Below are 17094 nucleotides of genomic sequence, written 5' to 3'. Positions count from 1 at the left end.
GCCGGTAGTTTTAACTTTCTGCTAGTGAAATAGTGTTTAAATTGAAGCTGGGGAAGGGTCTGGAGCCCAAGGGTTCTGGGAGCAGCTGAGGGCCCTGGGGCTGCCTTAGCGTGGAGAAGAGGAGGCTGAGGGGAGACCACATCACTCTCTGCAGCTCCTGGAAAGGAGGTTGGAGCTGGGTGGGTGCTGGCCTCTTCTCCCAAGTAACAAGCAATAGGACGAGAGGAAATGGCCTCAGGTTGTGCCAGGGGAGGTTTAGATTCGATATCACAAAAAAAATTCTTTCCTAAAAGAGTGGTGAAGCCCTGGCAGAGGCTGCCCAGGGCGGTGGTGGAGTCCCCATCCCTGGAGGGGTTTGAAAACCGTGTGGCCATGGCACTTTGGGGCATGATTTAGTGGACATGGTTTAGTAGACATGGTGGTGTTGGGCTAGCATTTGGACTGGGTGATCTTAAGAGGTCTTTTCCGACATTAATGATTCTGTGATTTTATACTGGAACAAGTCTAGCAAAAGGCCACTGACATGACAAAGGGACTGGAGGATCTGAGGATACCCTGAGAGAGCCAGGAGTGTTTAGGCTGGGCAAGAGATGACTTGGGGGCATCTTAGCAATGTGTAAAAAAACGTAGTGAGAGTCACTAAGGAGACGGAGATGGACTCTTCTCAGTGATGCCCAGTGACAGAGCAGGACATGATATGATTGGCACAGACTGAAGCATGAGAAGCTTTGTGGGTGGTGAGGCACTGGCCCAGGTTGCTCAGAAGTTGTGGATCCCCTCTCACTGGAGGTGTTCAAGACCAGGTTGGGTGGGGCTTTGAGCAGCCTGATCCGGTGGAAGGTGTCCCTGGAAGTAATAGGGGTCTTGGAAGTGTATGATCTTTAAGGTCTTTTCCCACCCAAACCATTCTGTAATTCTACATTCCATTTGAACATCAGAAAACAGTTTTTAACCGTAAAGGTAGCCAAGCACTGGATGCCCAGAGAGGTTGTGCAGCCTCCATTCTGTGGCACACTCAAAGCCTGTCTGGAAATGGTGCTGAGCAGACAACCGTAGCTGGTGCTGCCTGGAGAAGAGAGGTGGGGCTGAGTGATCTCCAGAGGTCCCTTCCAACCTCAGCATTTCACTATTCTGTAATTCTATGTCAGACTGACTTGATCCTCACAGAGGAATTCTTTTTCAAACTTTTAATTGTCAAGCTGTCATTTCTGTTAGACAAATGACAAGTTTTGAACCTCTGACAAGATCTTGTCTGTTCTGAATGATATCTGATTACTGATAGGAGACCCTGTTAACCCAAAAATCATACTTTCATCGCAGCTGCTAATTCTTGATGATGACTTAAATGGAGAATTTAGTACTGAAATAGTGGTTTTCCTACCAAAATGATTTTCTGAGGGTCTTTGCTGGAGAGTTAGAAGATCCGAACAGTTTCTCAGACCTGTTTTGCTCTGACTGATTTCATGTTTATCTCCAGATCCATTGGAAAATCACAGAACTGTTTAGATTGGGAAAGACCTCTAAGGTCATCGAGTCCAACCCTTAACCCAGCACTGCCAACTCCACCACTAAACCGTGTCTGTAAGCCATACATGCAGCTTTTAAATACCTCCAGGGATGGGGACTCCACCACTGCCCTGGGCAGCCTCTGCCAGGGCTTGATAACCCTTCACAAATTCTCCATGGTTTCAGTGTATTTCTTTGTTCTCCCACAAGTTTTTAAGGGAACTCAGTTCTTATAGAATCATGGTATGTCCTGAGTTGGAAGGGACCCACAAGGATCATTGAGACCAACTCCTGTCCCTGCAGAGGACAACCCCAACATTCACACCGTGGGTCTGAGGGCATTGTCGAATGCCTCTTGAGTATTGTCAGGCTTGGGGCTATGACTGCTTCCCTTGGGAGCCTGTTCCAGCACTCCACCACCCTCTGGGCGCAGACCCTTTCCCTGATATCCAACCTAACCTTCTGGCATGTCCTCCTGGTACGTCCTTCTGCCATTCCCTCAGGTTCTGGTGTGAGGAAACTTTTTCTACTGGCCGTGTCTGTGCTAGGTTCAAGTTGGATGCACTGTAACTCCCATCAGCAAGATGCTGGGCTCCACTAATTCTGTGTGGTCAGGAAAACCCCTTATGCTGGGCTCAATACCTGTGTTGTTGCACGAGAAAAAATATTTTTGAGGAGGATGATAAGAAATCTGTGCAAAAGTATTGATGTTTTTTCTTTCATAAAAGAGATGACAACTAAAGTAGGAAATGCAGTGCAGGGATATCAGGGTTTTCAGAGAAATCTTTTAGATGTGTCACTGGTGGGTGATTTTGCCCTGGTACTTTCTACTTTACAGCTGAAGCAGTTGGGCCACAGCGTGGATAAAGTAGAGTTCATTGTGATGGGTGGGACGTTCATGGCCCTGCCTGAAGAGTACAGGGATTACTTCATCAGAAACCTGCATGATGCCTTGTCGGGTCACACTTCTAACAATGTAGCGGAGGCCGTCAGGTAGGTGTCTTGGTTTTCTTTAATGTCATTATTTAAACACAAGAAATACTGAAGACAAAAATGTAGGGTTCATTTTCTTTTTCATGGAACCATAGAATGGTTTAGGCTGGAAGGGACCTCAAAGCACATCCAGTTCCATGGGCAGGTACACCTCCCACTGGATGAAGTTGCTCAAAGCCCCATCCAAACTGGCCTTCAACACCTCTAGGGATGGGGCAGCCACCGTTTTTCTGAGCAACCTGAGCCAGTGTCTCACCACCCTCAGCATGAAGAATTTCTTCCTAATATCTAATCTAAATCTTCCCCCTTCCAATTTAAAGCCATTGCCCCTTGTCCTACCTTTCTTTTAGGCCCCCTTCAAGTACTGGAGGCTGCTCTAAGGTCTCCCTGCAGCCTTCTTTTCTCCAGGCTTAACAACCCCAACTCTCTGCAGCCTGTCCTCACAGCAGAGGTGGTCCAGGGGAGGCCATTAAGATGATCTGGACCCCTTCAAACTGTTCCATATCCTTCTTATGTTGGGGATTCCAGAACTGGACACAGGGCACCAGGTGGGATCTCATGAGAGTGGAGCAGAGAAGAATCCCCTCAGCCTGCTAGCCACACTCCTTTTTGAAAGGCAATGTTTATTCACATACATGTTTAGATGCAGAATATTTATAGTTAGACTTGCAGCACTGCTATGTGCGCTGCATAGAATCACCAGGTTGGAAAGGACCCAGTAGATCATCGAGTCCAACCATTCCTAACACTCCCTTAAACCATGTCCCTAAGCACTTCATCAACCCGTTCCCTAAACACCTCCAGGGAAGGTGACTCGACCACCTCCCTGGGCAGCCTGTTTCAGTGCCCAATGACTCTTTCTGTGAAGAATTTTTTTCTGATATCCAGCCTGAACCTCCCCTGGCGGAGCTTCAGGCCATTCCCCCTTGTCCTGTCCTCAGTCACTTGGGAGAAGAGGCCAGCTCCCTCCTCTCCACAACCTCCATTCAGGTAGTTGTAGAGAGTAATAAGGTCTCCCCACAGCCTCCTCTTCTCCAGGCTAAAAAACCCCAGCTCTCTCAGCTGCTCCTCATAAGACTTGTTCTTCAGTCCCCTCACCAGCTTCGTTGCGCTTCTCTGGACACACTCCAGAGCCTCAACATCCTTCTTGTGGTGAGGGGCCCAGAACTGAACACAGTACTCAAGGTGTGGTCTCACCAGTGCCGAGTACAGAGGGAGAATCACCTCCCTGGACCTGCTGGTCACACCGTTTCTGATACAAGCCAAGACGCCATTAGCCTTCTTGGCCACCTGGGCACACTGCTGGCTCATGTTCAGTCGGCTGTCAACCGTTACCCCCAGGTCCTTCTCCTCTGTACAGCTCTCCAGCCACTCTTCCCCCAGTCTGTAGCACTGCATAGGGTTGTTGTGCCCAGCAGAAGACAAGAGCTGTGCTCTATCTATTTCCTCATCGAAGAAATGCTGAGCTGCTTCTGCTTTCTTGGCATTCCATCTGGAGTTCTACCTTTCATGCTTTATCACCTTGATTTGTGACAAATGACATTGCCGTGGGATTTATTTCCTTTCTCTGGGAAGGGGAACTGATCCTGGCTTGGAGGGAGACCAGACGTCAGCTCCCATAAGGGATGGATGACTCACCCCCAAGAGCGTCAGTGCTCCGGAGCTCTGAGCCCCTTGAGTCTCAAACGCAGTTACCCTTGCAGTCCTTCGGTGTGACAGGGAGATGCTCCTCTGCTCATTTCACAGTTGATGAACTGAAAGTCAGACTGATTTATTTGTGAGTGCTTTGGGTCGTTAAATACACAGCTTTGCAGTGTGCTTTGAAGTATGAAGCTGAGAAGGAAAATAAGAGAGATTCGATGCTTTAGAGCTGTTAAAACTAGGTGAACATCTCTACTGATGGTTTGAGTTGACTACCTCATCGTCATTCAGTGCATTGGATTTTTCTTGATAGCTTTATCATCCACTAAAAAGTTGTTTTAAAACAGAGCAGGCCTTGCTCTGGGTTAACATCACATCTGCTTTCGTTATTTTAAAGCTGTAATTTCGTTTGGTTTCCCTCTGGAGGGCAGCAAACGCTTCTGCTGGTTTCCTTTTGGTTCTTGTCATTCAACGTCCAGACAAAGTGCTCTGCTGCTCTTTGCAAGTGGTTTTTATCAAGGTGAAATCACAAGCAAGTCGGGCAAAGGATTGCTTTGCTCTTGCTCTGGTGCCCGAGTTGTGGGACACAACTCGTTTTGGAAGAAGGGTGGTGTTTGCAGGTTGTCCATTCAAATCATTGCTGTGTTTATACCTCCATTCTGTGGTCCAGTATGTGGTTATTCCATGTTTTGTCTGCTGCAGGTGTCTGACTAATTTTACTAGACCCCAAATCACTTTTGGAAAAGCCTGTCCTTTGCTCTGCAGACTAAGGAAACTCTTTATGACACAGAGCATGTGAGCAAGGAATTTATGGGCCGAGGCCAGTGGGATGGAGTTCAACAAGGTCGAGTGCCTGGTCCTGCACTGGGACACAACAACCCCAAGCAGCGCTCCAGGCTTGGGGAAGAGTGGCCAGAAAGCTGCCTGGCAGAAAAGGACCTGGGAATATTGGTTCACAGCAGCTGAATGTGAGCCAGCAGTGGCCCAGGTGTCCAAGAAGGCCAACAGCGTCCTGGTTTGGATGAGCTGTGGTGTGGCCAGCAGGAGTAGGGAAGGGATTGTCCCCCAGCCCTCGGCACTGGTGGAGTCCCCATCCCTGGAGGAGTTAAAAAACTGTGTGGCCATGACGCTCTGGGACATGGTTTAGACGGCACGTTGGGGTTGGGCTGATGCATTGACTAGATGAGCTTAGAGGTCTTTTCCAACCTTAATGATTTTGTAATTCTATGAATTTTAAGTGCCTGCAGAAACAAAGTGACTGAAGTCAGTGTGCTGCCTTGCAATGTGGGAAAACCCACACTAACAAATTTTTTTTTACCAGAAGATAAATAAAGGTTTATATTTTTAACATAAAATTCATGTTAAATGCTTAGTAAATTGAGCCATGTGGGAGTTATTCAAGTTGAGCTTCCTATAATATTGTAGAGGTGAGAAAATTAGGTTCACGATGAATCAGACCTTTTAGTTTTTGTGCTTCTTGTGTTTAGTTGTTGTGCTGTGTCACTGCAGCACTCTTTTGATACGGCCTGTGACAGTTGGAATAAATAGTCATAGTTGACTTTACTTTTCTCTATGCCTGAGGATTCAGCCCTCCTCCCTCACTGCTTCCGTCAGTGGAGGAGACGCTGACGGTATAAACATACACGACCAATATCCTAGACTGCATCTAAAGCAGCATGGCCAGCAGGGTGAGGAAGGGGATTCACCCTCTCTACTCTGCTCTCCTGAGACCCCACCTGGAATCCTGTGTCCAGTTCTGGAATCCCCAACATAAGAAGGACCTGGATCTGTTGCAACAGGTCCAGGGGAGGCCAAGAAGATGATCCAAGGCCTGGAGAACCTCTGCTCTGAGGACAGGCTGAGAGAGTTGGGGTTGTTCAGCCTGGAGGAGAGAAGGCTGCAGGGAGACCTTAGAGCAGCTGTCCAGTGCCTGAAGGGGCTCCAGGAAAGCTGGGGAGGGACTGTTGACCAGGGAGTGCAGGGATAGGACAAGGGAGAATGGCTTTAAATTGGAAGGGGAAAGATTTAGTTTGGACATTTGGAAGAAATTCTTCATGCTGAGAGTGGTGAGTCCCTGGCCCAGCTTGCCCAGAGAAGTGGTGGCTGCCTGATCTCTGGAGGTGTTGAAGGCCAGATGGATGGGGCTTTGAGCAGCCTAATGCAGTGGAGGGTTCCAGGTTTGGAAGTGGATGGGCTTTAATGCTGCTTCAAACCCAAACCATTTTATGATTCTATCTGTGAACACATTTGTTTCCCCTTTTGTCATGTCATTTCTCTACTTAGTCCAAAATTTGAGTTCTACTGCTGTCTCCAATGCAATCTCTGCAGTGACAGCAATGTGCTGACCTCCATGGTCTGAATCGTGCAGCACTGAAGGGCCCATCAATCTGGCATCCTCTTCTTGATGTAATTGTGGGTTTTCTTTATATAATGCTTTGTCTTGATCATCCAGTGCAGCTTCTGATGCCAGTTAATCTGATAAAGAGCATGTGACTGTGCAGTTTCAGCCAGTACGGTATGACTGTAGCCCGTCATCGAGGTAGAGACTGTTCCGCACCAGGAACCAGCACCTAAAGAAATGCTTCCTCACACTGCAGTATCTCTGGGACTCCAGCTGATGTTCTGAGTTGGCTCCTGGCTTTATTGCAGATTCTGAGTCGTAGGGTGAATCTGTCTCTGTGTAAATCCCACAGCAGCAAACCCAGCAGTGCCTGAGCGGCAGAAATGCTGCAAGATTAGGAGTGACAGGAGCCAGCAGTGGCCCAGCTGGGCAAGAGGGCTAAGATCATCCTGGCTTGGATCAGCCGTCATGTGGCCAGCAGGAGTAGGGAAGGGATCATCCCCCTGCACTTACCTGCCATGAGGCCACAGCTGGAATCCTGGGTTCAGTTTTGGGCATTGAGGGGCTGGAGCACATCTAGAGAAGGAGAATGAAGCTGGGGTAGGATCTGGAGTGCAGGGGTTCTGGGAGAGGCTGAGAGCCCTGGGGCTGTTTAGCCTGGAGAAGAGGAGGCTGAGGGGAGACCTCATTGCTCTCTCCAGCTTCCAAAAGGATGCTGGAGCCAGGTGGGTGCTGGTCTCTTCTCCCAGGTAACAAGTGATAGGATGGGAGAAAACAGCCTCAAGTTGCACCAGGGGACGTTTAGATTGGCTCTTGGGAAAAATATCTTTCCTGAAAGAGCAGTGGCTGCTCCATCCCTGGAGGTGTTCAAAGCCAGGTTGGATGGAGCTCTGAGCAACCTGATGCAGTGGAAGGTGTCTCTGCTGCTGCAGGGGATTGGACTAGGTGAGCTTTAAAGGTCCTTTCACATTCAAAGCATTCTGTGGTTCTAACCAGGTAAACTGCTGGGCTTTCATAGCAAATCTGCTGTGAGAGTAGGAAGGAAATCACTGCCGGGAGGTGTTGCTCATGTTGAGTATTTCTGCAGCACCTCCCTGTTGAGGTAAAAAATGCTTTTTAGACTATTCAGTCAGGAGTCTTTGCTTGAGGTGCTGGGGAAATAAGTTGGCCAAGGAGCAAGTAAAGAATTGCAGAGCCAGAGGGGATCTTTGTTTTGTAGGGGCTATGTGATGAGACTGAGAAGTTTGAATTGTTATCTGCTGAGAACACCACTTAGGAGACTTCAGCACGCTTCTGGGTGCCCGTCAAGCAAGGTTGTGGACATGGTGATAAGCTTCCCTTCTTGAGGAGGAGATTTGTAATTACCACTGAAGAATCCCTGTGAGACAGGCTTTTTTTTTTTCTTACACTAGAGAAATATTTCTTCCTCTGGGAGCTGTTGCCATCAAGCCAAAGCATTGGCTTGATCGCTGATTGCAGCTGCCTTTGCTTGTCTGTGAGGACAGAGACCCAAGGAGGTGGAAAATCCACATGCAAATGAGAGCTGCTGTTCCCCATGGTTTGCTCCTCTCACCTGACCCATGAGTCATGAGAGGTGCTGGGTATATTTAACTGCTGCTGTGACTCACCACTTTGCTCCCAGGGCTGAGCACCTCTTTTCTGAGCCAGGATCTGACTTTTATCATAATTAGGCCAAATGAGAACTTGCTTGTGTTTAGAATAGTGGGGTCAGAAAGGTCCCCTCAGGCTACATGCGCATGCAGTTCCTTGGACTGCAACGTCATCATGGTGAAGAGGCTGGAGAACAAGCCGTATGAGAGATGGCTGAGAGACCTGGGGTTGTTCAGCGTGGAGAAAAGGAGGCTGAGGGGAGAGACCTCATCCCTGTCTACAGCTCCCTGAGAGGAGGTGGGTGTAAGATGGGTGTTGGTCTTTTCTTCCAGGTGACAGGCAATAGGATGAGAGGGAACAGCCTCAAGTCGCATCAGGGCAGGTTCAGATTAGACATCAGGAACAATTTCTTCAATTAAAGGGTTCTCAGGCACTGGCAGAGGCTGCCCAGGGAGGTCCGCGTCCCTGGAGGAATTTAAAAGATGGGTAGAGGAAGTGCTCAGGGATATGGTTTGGTAGTGGACTGGTACGGCTGGACTTGATGATCTCAAAGGTCTTTTCCATCCAAGTGATTCTATGATCAAGCCTCGCCTCCCTCAGTGTATTTTAAAATGCACAGAAATTATTTTTAAAACTTTGTTTTGACAGCATCACGTGTTTGTCTGGTGTTTGATCTTGTTGTAAATCACACCAATGACAAAGAAAAAAGGGGGTAAATTGCTGGAACCTCATGTTCTGTGATTCAAGCATCTTGTGTACCTGATATTTACGTGACAGTATTGAGGTGTGCAGCAGATACATAATAAGTCCCTTACCCAAGACTCATTTGGCTTTCCAACCACTCATCAGGCAGTAGCCTCGTAAATGGCTCATTTTCCACTTGCATCCTGAGGCCCAGGACTTGCAGAAGTGAGAGGTGTCGGCTGCCTTTTGAGTCCCCATGGAGAAATTGCAGCTCCTAATCCTGGATGACATCGTGAGGCTGCTTTTTTCTTAGGCTGTTGCCAAGTGTCCTTTTGTGTTTCCACCATTCCCTGTGGCTTCTGCTTGCGCTGGTGAGCAGGCAGCAATGCTTCTCGCTCCTGCAAAGGTTTTCCTTACACACAAGTACATTTCCTTTTTGTATCCCAAAAGCCATGGTGATCTTTTGGTAAGCAGATAGATTCAGTCTTCCCTGAAAAACAAGACCTGGGTTTTAAATAGCCCCTGCTTAGGACTGGATTATTGTATGCCTGGTTTTAGTTCATCCAAGGAAGAAATAAAAGCCCTGAGCACTAGCAGTTTGAGCAGCAGTTGGTTCAATGTGTGTTTGGAGCTCTTGCCACATCCTCAAACCTGGTTGGAAATTGCTCTTCTTGAACGTGCCAGATGAGAGCAACCCATGAAACATGTTGTGTGGTTATCAGATGGTGTGTTTTCTGGAAAGGTCGTTCTGTTCCTTTCTTAAATACTCACGTTAGGTCTGATGTATCAGTAATTCTTCTAACATGCAGTTAGAAGAATTGTGCAGAAACCTGCAGTTTCTCCACAAGGAATATACTAATCATGAAGATTGACAACTAAGCAACTCCTAATTTAAGTTTTCAATAGTGAGGCATAAACCTTTCAGGAGGTCACTACTTATTGTCAAAGTTGAAGTGTTTTAAATTTCTTGGATAAAACTTGAGGAGTGTTGCTAGAAGGTAAGACTCAACTTGAACAGGTTGCCCAAAGAAGTGTTGGCTGCCCTGTCCCTGGAGGTGTTCAAGGCCAGGTTGGATGGGGCTTTGAGCAACCTGATCCAGTGGGAGGTGTCCCTTCCCGCAGCAGAGAAATTGGAACTGTATGGGCTTTGAGGTCCCTTCCAACCCAAACCATTCCATGATTCTATGAATGTGCCTGTGCTGTCGCTGCTGGCTTTGAGTATGTGTTTTGCCAGCCCTGCTTGTGAGAAGGTCTGGTTTGCTGTGAATGTCAAGGAAGAAGATTGAAGCACACAGGCTTTATCTAGTGGTCAGTATAGACAAAGAAGATGCTCTCCTACCATTCAGATGGCTCAACTGACACACATTGCTTGTTATACTGAAGTGTCTTAATTGTGCTTTCTGAGTGCTAATTTTGACTCTAGCAAAATTAATGGAGAGCTTTGAATCACTGGCTCCAGTGATTCATGCTGGGGCGATTTAAGGGGATACTGTTCTGTTTTTATCTACCTTGGCCCTCCGCTTGAGGTTACCTCTTCCAAACCATGCAGCTAAACGGAGTCATCCACCCTTCAGCTGCCAGAGTTCACTCTGCAGCAAATTAACGTAGGATGGAACGGGTGGTAATTTAAGAAGATGTGTTCCTTCTCTGGCTGCGGGGAGCCAACCCTCGTAAATTGCCCCTCTACAAATTGCCCAGGTTTGATAGTCAGATCTCACCTCTTGACTTGCTGTAATGAGTAGATGCTGTGACAGGGAGGCTCTCAAAGCTCAGGCAGCTCCAGCGCAGACCGCTGTAATTGTCGGCTTAAGCTGCTGTGCTGGTGGTATTTTGGGCAGCCAAGGCGTGTGGGTACTTACCCCGTTCTGCGTCCCCTTCTATGCAAGCAGCAACTTCTGACAGAGAAGGAACGGAATAGTTGGAGGCAGCAACACTGCAAATTGCTGTGTTGTATCCATCAGAGCTGGTCTGTTAGATCCCTCAGGACATTGGACCAGGCAGCTATTTGCTGTGGCGCTGTGCAGACAATAACTTGATATTGTTTTAGTGCCAGACCATTTGCAGCAGAGATTATACTGAAATGTCCTTTTATTCCCTGGGATTTCATAGAATTATGGAATGGTTTGGGCTGGAAGGGACCTTAAAGCCCATCCAGTTCCAACCTCTGCCATGGCCAGGGACAGTTTCCGCTGGGTTGGGTGGAATCAACGTGCCATCCAACCTGGCCTTGAATGTCTCCAGGGATGGGGCAGCCACCACGTCTCTGGGCAGCCTGGGCCAGGGCCTCATCACCCTCACAGGAAAACATTTCTTCATGAGATCTCATCTCAGTCTCCCCTCTTTCAGCTTCAGACTGTTCCCCTCTCATCCTATCCCTGTACTCCCTCATACAGAGCCTCTCCCCAGCTTTCCTCTAGCCCCTTGCAGTACCAGGAGACCAGTTCCAAACATTCCAGAGTGGTAGGCAGGTTTTTGTCTGCAGCTTTCGATGTGGCTCTTTGGTTCAGAAGGTTTGCCATTAAAACCCATTTGTCGCTGAGTGTTTACCCCTACGTGCCTTCAATATGGATAACATCTTTCCAGCTTGCAGAGTTTGAGAGAATTTACCCCAAAGCTGGCTGGCTTTTACCGACATCCTTTTACTTTTGCATTACTTATTTTCTCCTGCAGGACCCAACTTTCAGCTGCTGAAGTGGGTGTTACTGGGAAGATAAATCGGTGAAAGTCATCATTTCATCAGATCTTAATCTTGTTAAGGGCAGCTTTTCATGTCTTCCCTCCTGCACCTAGAGAAAGTGATTACCTATCCAGTTATCTCTCCTTATCTCAGTATTGCCACAGCACTTCCTCCTGCATGTAAAATAGAATCATAGAATCATAGAAAATATTCAGGCTTGTGACTGGACATAGATGACGAGAGAAGGTGGATATGAGGAGTCCTTACTCATGAATTTCTATGCCTGTGTAACAGCACGTCTGTTATTGAGTTGCTTTAGGCTTTCTAAGGTGGATGCTGGAATGGAATCATAGAATTGTAGAATCATAGAGTGGTTTGGTTTGGAAGGGACCTTACAACCCATCCAGTTCCAACCCCCAGTCACAGACAAGGACACCTCCCACTGGATCAGGTTGCTCAAAGCCTCATCCAGCCTGGCCTTGAACACCTCCAGGTATGGGGCAGCCCTGGCTTCTCTGGGCAACCTGGGCCAGGGCTCACCATCATCACAAGAAAACATTTCTTCCTAAGATCTCATCTCCATCTCCCCTCCTGCAGCTTAAATCCATTCCCCTCGTCCTATCCGTCTACTCCCTGATCAAGAGCTGCTCCCCAGCTTTCCTGTAGCCCTTTTCAGAACTGGGAGGCTGTTCTAAGGTCTCCCTGCAGCCTTCTCTTCTCCAGGCTGAAGAAGCCCAACTCTCTCAGCGTGTTCTCATACAGGAAGCACTCCAGCCCTCGGATCACCTTCATAGCCCCTTCTGGACTTGTTCCAACAGATCAATGTCCTTCCTGTGCTGAGGACTCCAGAACTGGACGCTGGGCTCCAGGTGAGGTCTCACGAGAGCAGAGCACAGGGGTAGAATCCCCTCCCTGGCCCTGCTGGACCCACTGCTTTGGATGGGGCCCAGGACACAAGTTTGGCTTTCTGGGCTGTGAGCTCCCATTGCCGGCTCATGTTGAGCTTCTCATCCCCCAGCACCCCAAGTCCTTCTTCTCAGGGCTGCTCTCAATTCATTATCTGCCCAGCCTGTGTTTGTGCTTGAGATTTCCCCGACCCAGGTGCAGAACCCTGCCCTTGGCCTTGTTGAACTCCATGAGGTTCACATGGCCCCATCTCTCCAGCCTGTCCAGGTCCCTGTGGATTGCAGCCCTTCCCTTCAGCATGTCAACTGCACAACTCAGTTTGTTGTTGGCAGGCTAGGTGAGGGTGTCCTCAACCCCAATATCCATGTCTGAAACAAAGTTGTTAAACACCTGTCCTCATGTTGTTTAACATATATTTTAATATACCTTTGTCATAGGTTTATGGGTTGGTAGTGTTTATTCACAACAGAAATTATAGCTACACTAACTATTGATCTTTGTTTCATCCTGTGCTGTTGGGAAGTATGATGGCCCTAACGGTCATGACATTGTCAAAGCTAAATAATGAATTTCACTGCCTGGTTTTGTACATTTTCAGCAAATTACTGCTGAACACCTGCCAAAGGGAATACTTTTTTCATTTCTGCTGTTTCACTGCTGTGTGCATGTAATTTGGCAAGCAGAACAACTTCTCTAGTGACCTGCATTAAAATGTTAATGCCAGGATAGGATCTAAGTGGTCGTCTGGGATCAGTAACTGGAGGTAGAGTTGTATTTATGACTCGGTCACCTGTGTAAAGTGTGGCCAGAAGGTCGAGAGAGGAGATTCTTCCCCTCTACTCCGCTCTCATAAAACCCTGCCTTGAGTCCTGTGTCCAGTTCTGCAATCTTCAACATAAAAAGTACCTGGATCTGTTGGTACAACTCCAGAGGAGGCCACGAAGATGATCCGAGGCCTGGAGCACCTCTGTTATGAGGGCAGGCTGAGAGAATTGGGGTTGCTCAGCCTGGAGAAGAGGAGGCTACAGGAAGACCTCGGAGCAGCTTCCAGTACTGAAAGGGGCTCCAGGAAAGCTGAAGAGGGGCTTTTTACTAAAGGCATGGAGTGATAGGACGAGGAGGAATGGCTTTAAATTGAAAGGGGAATGGTTTGGATGAGAGAATTGGTTAGGGAGAAATTATTCACGCTGAGGGTGGTGAGGCACTGGCCCAGGTTGTCCAGAGAAGTGGTGGCTGCCCCATCCCTGGAGGTGTTCAAGGCCATGCTGGATGGGGCTTGGAGCAGCTTAATTCATTGGGAGGTGTCCCTGTCCATGTCAGGGAGTTGGAACTGAATGAGCTTTGAAGTCCCTTCTGACCCAAACCATTCCATGGTCCTATGGTTTAATTTGATTCTAGTTCTAATTGTGCTGGTGATCCACAGGTATTGTTGCAAAGAAACTGTGTAGCCTGCACTAAATAAGCCTGGATTAATTTCCATCTTAAATCATTCTGTGTATTACCGAGGCATTGCTGTAGTTGCTGTTGTGTTCTCGTTTTCCAAGTGGGCAGAAGATCAAACACCAGCAAGTGCTTTGAGCTCTGTAAGGATGCAAGCAGTCCCAGGCTGATAATCCCATGCCCTGCAGAGCGAATGTGAGACCTGCTCTGCCTTTTTGCCTTCTTCCTGCAGAGATTGCTATCCAGCCTGAATTAAAATGGGCTGTTATAGAGCAGGATGCAGTTTATAGTTCCCTCGTCTGTGCTGTGCTGGTCTCACTGGCATTGTAAACCAAGATCGACTGCCTTTCCACAGTGCTAAATTAATTTGAAAGGAAAGTCATTTTCTAGGAACATAGTGGGTGCAGAAGGCATGCAAAAAAGGCGGGTTTAATTTCCATACTTTTATGGATGGATGTCAAGAAGTGGTTTTCCTGCAAGTGTTTTGTGAGTGTTGTACTGGGTAGAGCAGTTTGCTTTTGAATGATACAGTTGTTTGGATGAGAAAGACCTTTGAGGTCATAGAGTCCAACCGTACCTGTCCACTACTAAACCAGATCCCTGAGCACCTTGTCTACCCATCTTGTAAGGAATTCCAGGGATGGGGACACCCCAGACCTCTTGAGTGCCGTCTGTCTGTAGTGTGCTGGAACTAACACTTTCAGAGCCTGTGTGACACCACCAGTACCCCATGGCTGCATCCAAAGCAGTGGGACCAGCAGGGGCAGGGAAGGGATTCTGCCCTTCTGCTCTGGTAAGACCTCACCTGAGCCCTGTGTCCAGTTCTGGAGTCTTCAGCACTGGAAGGACATGGATCTGTTGGAGTGAGTCCAGAGCACACTACAAAGATGATCCAAGGGCTGGAGCACCTCCTACACCATGACAGGCTTAGAGAGTTTGGATTGTTCAGCCTGGAGAAGAGAAGGCTGAGGAGACTTTAGAGCAGCTTCCTAGTACTGAGAGGGGCTCCAGGAAAGCTGGGGGGGGGGGGTCTCTTGATCAGGGAGTGCAGGGACAGGACAAGGGGGAGCGGTTTTAAGCTGCAGGAGGGGAGAGTGAGGCCCTCGCCCAGGTTGCCCAGAGACGTGATGGCTGCCCCATTGCTGGAGGTGTTCAAGGCCAGGTTGGATGGGGCTTTGATCAGCCTGATCCAGTGGGGGTTGTCCTTGGCTGTGGCTGGAGGTTGGAACTGGATGAGCTTTAAGGTCCCTTCCCACCCAAACCATTCTGTGGTTCTTTGGCTCCTTATGGCCTATCAGTTTGCAAAGTCAAGTGCTCAAAAGCTGAGAGCTGGAGGTATTTGTGCTGCATTAGGTTGGTCACCACCTGTCATGGCCTGGGGTTGCACGATTGCCTACTTTTTTCTCTTTCTGCAAGACCTTAGCCTGGTTTGTCTCTGAAGATGGATTGTGTACTGCTCTGAAAATTCTGAAATTAGTGAGAAGGGCCTTTGTTCCTTCAAGATAAATAAGGTTCACCTCTTCTCTTGCTGCTCTGAGGTGAGATGTAGTTAAACTTGCAGGCCGAGACAGCTCAGTTCAGGTGTTTCCCTGTGAACTGAGTGCCCTACAGCCAGTGTAGATGCATCGCTGGAGCCCAGAAGCATCTAGCTCGTGCTGAAACAGGTGCCCGTGCTGGATTGACATTGCTCTCTGGCCTCTGTTGACTGAGTACTGCTGACTGCCATGGGAGATGAGAGCCCTGGTTCAGTGTAGGATTGAACTTGATGATCTTAGAGGTCTTTTCTAACATTTATGATTCTATGATCCTTAATGAGTCTATGGTTTCAGCTAAATGTGAGCTAGCTATGGCCCAGGTGGCCAAGAAAGGCAACAACATCCTGGCTTGAATCGCCCGTGATGTGGCCAGCAGTAGTGAAAGAATTGTGCACTGTATTTGGCACTGGTGGGGCTGCACCTTGAGTGTTGTGTTCAGTTTTGGGCCCTTCACTAGAGGGGAGACACTGAGAGGCTGAAGCACATCCAGAGAAGGGGAACAGAGCTCGGGAAGGGGCTGGAGCCCAGGGGTTCTTAGGAGTGGCTGAGGGAGTGGGATTGTTTAGCTTGGAGAAGAGGAGGCTGAAAGGCAACCACATTGCTCTCTAGAAGTACTTGGAAGGAGCTTGGAGTTGGGTGGGTGCTGGTCTCTTCTCCCAAGAAGCAGGTGATGGGACAAGAGGAAATGGGCTCAAGTTGCACCAGGCGATGTTTAGATTGGATATTAGGAAAACTGTATTTCCTGAAAGAGTGGTGAAGCCCTAGCAGAGGCTGCCCAGGGCAGTGGTGGAGTTCTCATCCCTGGAGGGGTTTAAAAAGCATGTAGATATAGCGCTTCAGGTCATGGCTTAGTAGGCACAATGGTGTTGGGTTGATGGTTGAACTTGATGATCATAGGGGTCTTTTCCAGACTTAGATTCTATTCTGTGATTCTGTGAATTAAAAATCTAGTAACTGTTGGCACTGTAGTTTCAGGTATGACAGACGGCAAATGGAGCCAGGGAAATGGCACCATCAGTTGCTGTCATCTGCTGCAGGAAACCCCATCCTGAGCGTCTGGTTGTACAAGCACAGAGAAAACAAGTGCCTGTGTGTTTTTTCTTTAGCCTTTCTTTTTGCAAGAGTTCATATTGCAGCTTTATAGGTGAGGGAGTTGCTTTGGCAAGAGAAGATGGTTAGCTGAACCATAGCTTCTCACCAGCAGTTTTGTTTGATGACTGTTTTTTATTAGCTCTGTTTATAACTTTATTGATAAATTTCTTCCCTCAAAGCAGCAGTTGAGCTGGTTTTTCATCGTCAAGCTAAACGAGCATTGGATGAGGGTGAGTTCAATCCCATTCAAGAGGCAGATGCAGGAACTACAGCGTGAGGTCTTTACTGGACACTATTTGTACGCACCAGTAACTTTTAGGGCATTCCATTGTCGGAAGACTGTGTGGCACTGCAGTGGCAGAAGGGGTTATTTTCCTCAATAACATCTAGGAAGTGGTTGTTACTAAGACTATGCAGCTTTCCCTAGGCCATGGTGAGTCAATATCAGCACTGAAATTGGAACTAGATGCTTTTTAATACATATAAGTCTCATCTGGTGCTGTCTCTCTCATCAACTGTAGCAAGAAAACCTCAAACTTCAGTTTAGATTTAATAGAAGAGACTGTTGTGTCATTGTTTTCCTCACAGATCCCTTTTTACCCTGTGTCTATAAGCTTATATTGACTATTCCATAGTAAACTCTATAATTATGAGCTAATCATTGATCT

General features: G+C 47.9%; 1 protein-coding gene across 1 annotated transcript in view; it reads left to right on the top strand.

The window, feature by feature from the left end:
- Nucleotides 1-17094, top strand: part of ELP3 (elongator acetyltransferase complex subunit 3) — a 131669-nt gene that overhangs the window by 10686 nt on the left and 103889 nt on the right. Inside the window, exon 7 of the mRNA XM_009563769.2 lies at nucleotides 2345-2499. Within this exon, the coding sequence (XP_009562064.1) occupies nucleotides 2345-2499 (155 nt within the window). The remainder of the gene's footprint in view (nucleotides 1-2344; nucleotides 2500-17094) is intronic.

Source organism: Cuculus canorus, chromosome 3 (assembly GCF_017976375.1).
Source record: "Cuculus canorus isolate bCucCan1 chromosome 3, bCucCan1.pri, whole genome shotgun sequence".
NCBI classification, from domain to species: Eukaryota; Metazoa; Chordata; class Aves; order Cuculiformes; family Cuculidae; genus Cuculus; species Cuculus canorus.
Note: the sequence above shows the minus strand (reverse complement) of the source record. Positions and strands in the feature narration are given on the sequence as shown.